Raw genomic sequence first — 919 nt, 5'->3', positions numbered from 1 at the left:
CCTCTCTTTTGGGGGTTGAGCTGCTTCTGAACCCTTCCCATTGGGCAGCTCCCTCATCCAGGAGGATCTGGTGATGAGGGTCCCTGCCTTCCTTGAGTTTACCAGCCCTTCTTCCACAGATCGACCAGCTCAACACAGACCTGAACCTGGAGCGCAGCCATACCCAGAAGAACGAGAACGCAAGGCAGCAGCTGGAGCGCCAGAACAAGGAGCTCAAGGTCAAGCTGCAGGAGATGGAGGGCACTGTCAAGTCCAAGTTCAAGGCCTCCATTGCTGCCCTGGAGGCCAAGATCGCACAGCTGGAAGAGCAGCTGGACAACGAGACCAAGTGGGTGTCCCTCGCCCACCACCCAGCACCATCTGCGGGCCTCTCTGTGTGCCCATCCCCTATCCTAACGGGGCTCTCATCTTTTCTCCTGGGGCCTTTTGCTAGGGCTCTAGAGTTTGAAGAGGAACCCACAGCCCACTTCTAAAGCTGGGCCTGGTGACTCTCTTAGGGCTGAATCAGAGAGGTGGTAGTTCCCACTCCCTGGGCAGCCCATCTGTGGGCTCAGCAAGACAGACTTCTTTAGGGGTGAAAGTGAAAGTCACTCAGTCGTATCCGACTCTTTGCAACCCCATCGATTGTAGCGCACCAGGTTCTTCTGTCCATGGGATTCTCCAGGCAAGAATATTGGAGTGGGTTGCCATTCCCTTCTCCAAGGGACCTTCCCAACCCAGGGATTGAACCCGAGTTGTAATGGGCATCAGTCATTCTTTTTTTCTAGCTTTATATATGCTTTCTGTGATATGTCACTTCCTTGAGCCTCAGTTTCCTCATCTGTGAAATGGGGCCAATCCTAATGCCTTCACAAGAGCATTGATCAAGGCCTCCCTACAGGGGACAGGCCAGTGAGACCCAGACATGGGTGGCCCAGTT

At 54.3% G+C, this 919-nt stretch overlaps 1 protein-coding gene across 1 annotated transcript in view; it reads left to right on the top strand.

Moving 5' to 3' along the window:
• The window catches only part of MYH9 (myosin, heavy chain 9, non-muscle), an 83,922-nt gene that overhangs the window by 82,654 nt on the left and 349 nt on the right, over nt 1–919 (top strand). The window contains exon 38 of the mRNA XM_010860619.1: nt 120–328. Within this exon, the coding sequence (XP_010858921.1) occupies nt 120–328 (209 nt within the window). The remainder of the gene's footprint in view (nt 1–119; nt 329–919) is intronic.

Source organism: Bison bison, unplaced genomic scaffold (assembly GCF_000754665.1).
Source record: "Bison bison bison isolate TAMUID 2011002044 unplaced genomic scaffold, Bison_UMD1.0 scf7180017864468, whole genome shotgun sequence".
In the NCBI taxonomy this organism is placed as follows: domain Eukaryota; kingdom Metazoa; phylum Chordata; class Mammalia; order Artiodactyla; family Bovidae; genus Bison; species Bison bison.
The sequence above is the reverse complement of the archived record's forward strand: the minus strand, read 5'-3'. Positions and strand labels throughout refer to the sequence as shown.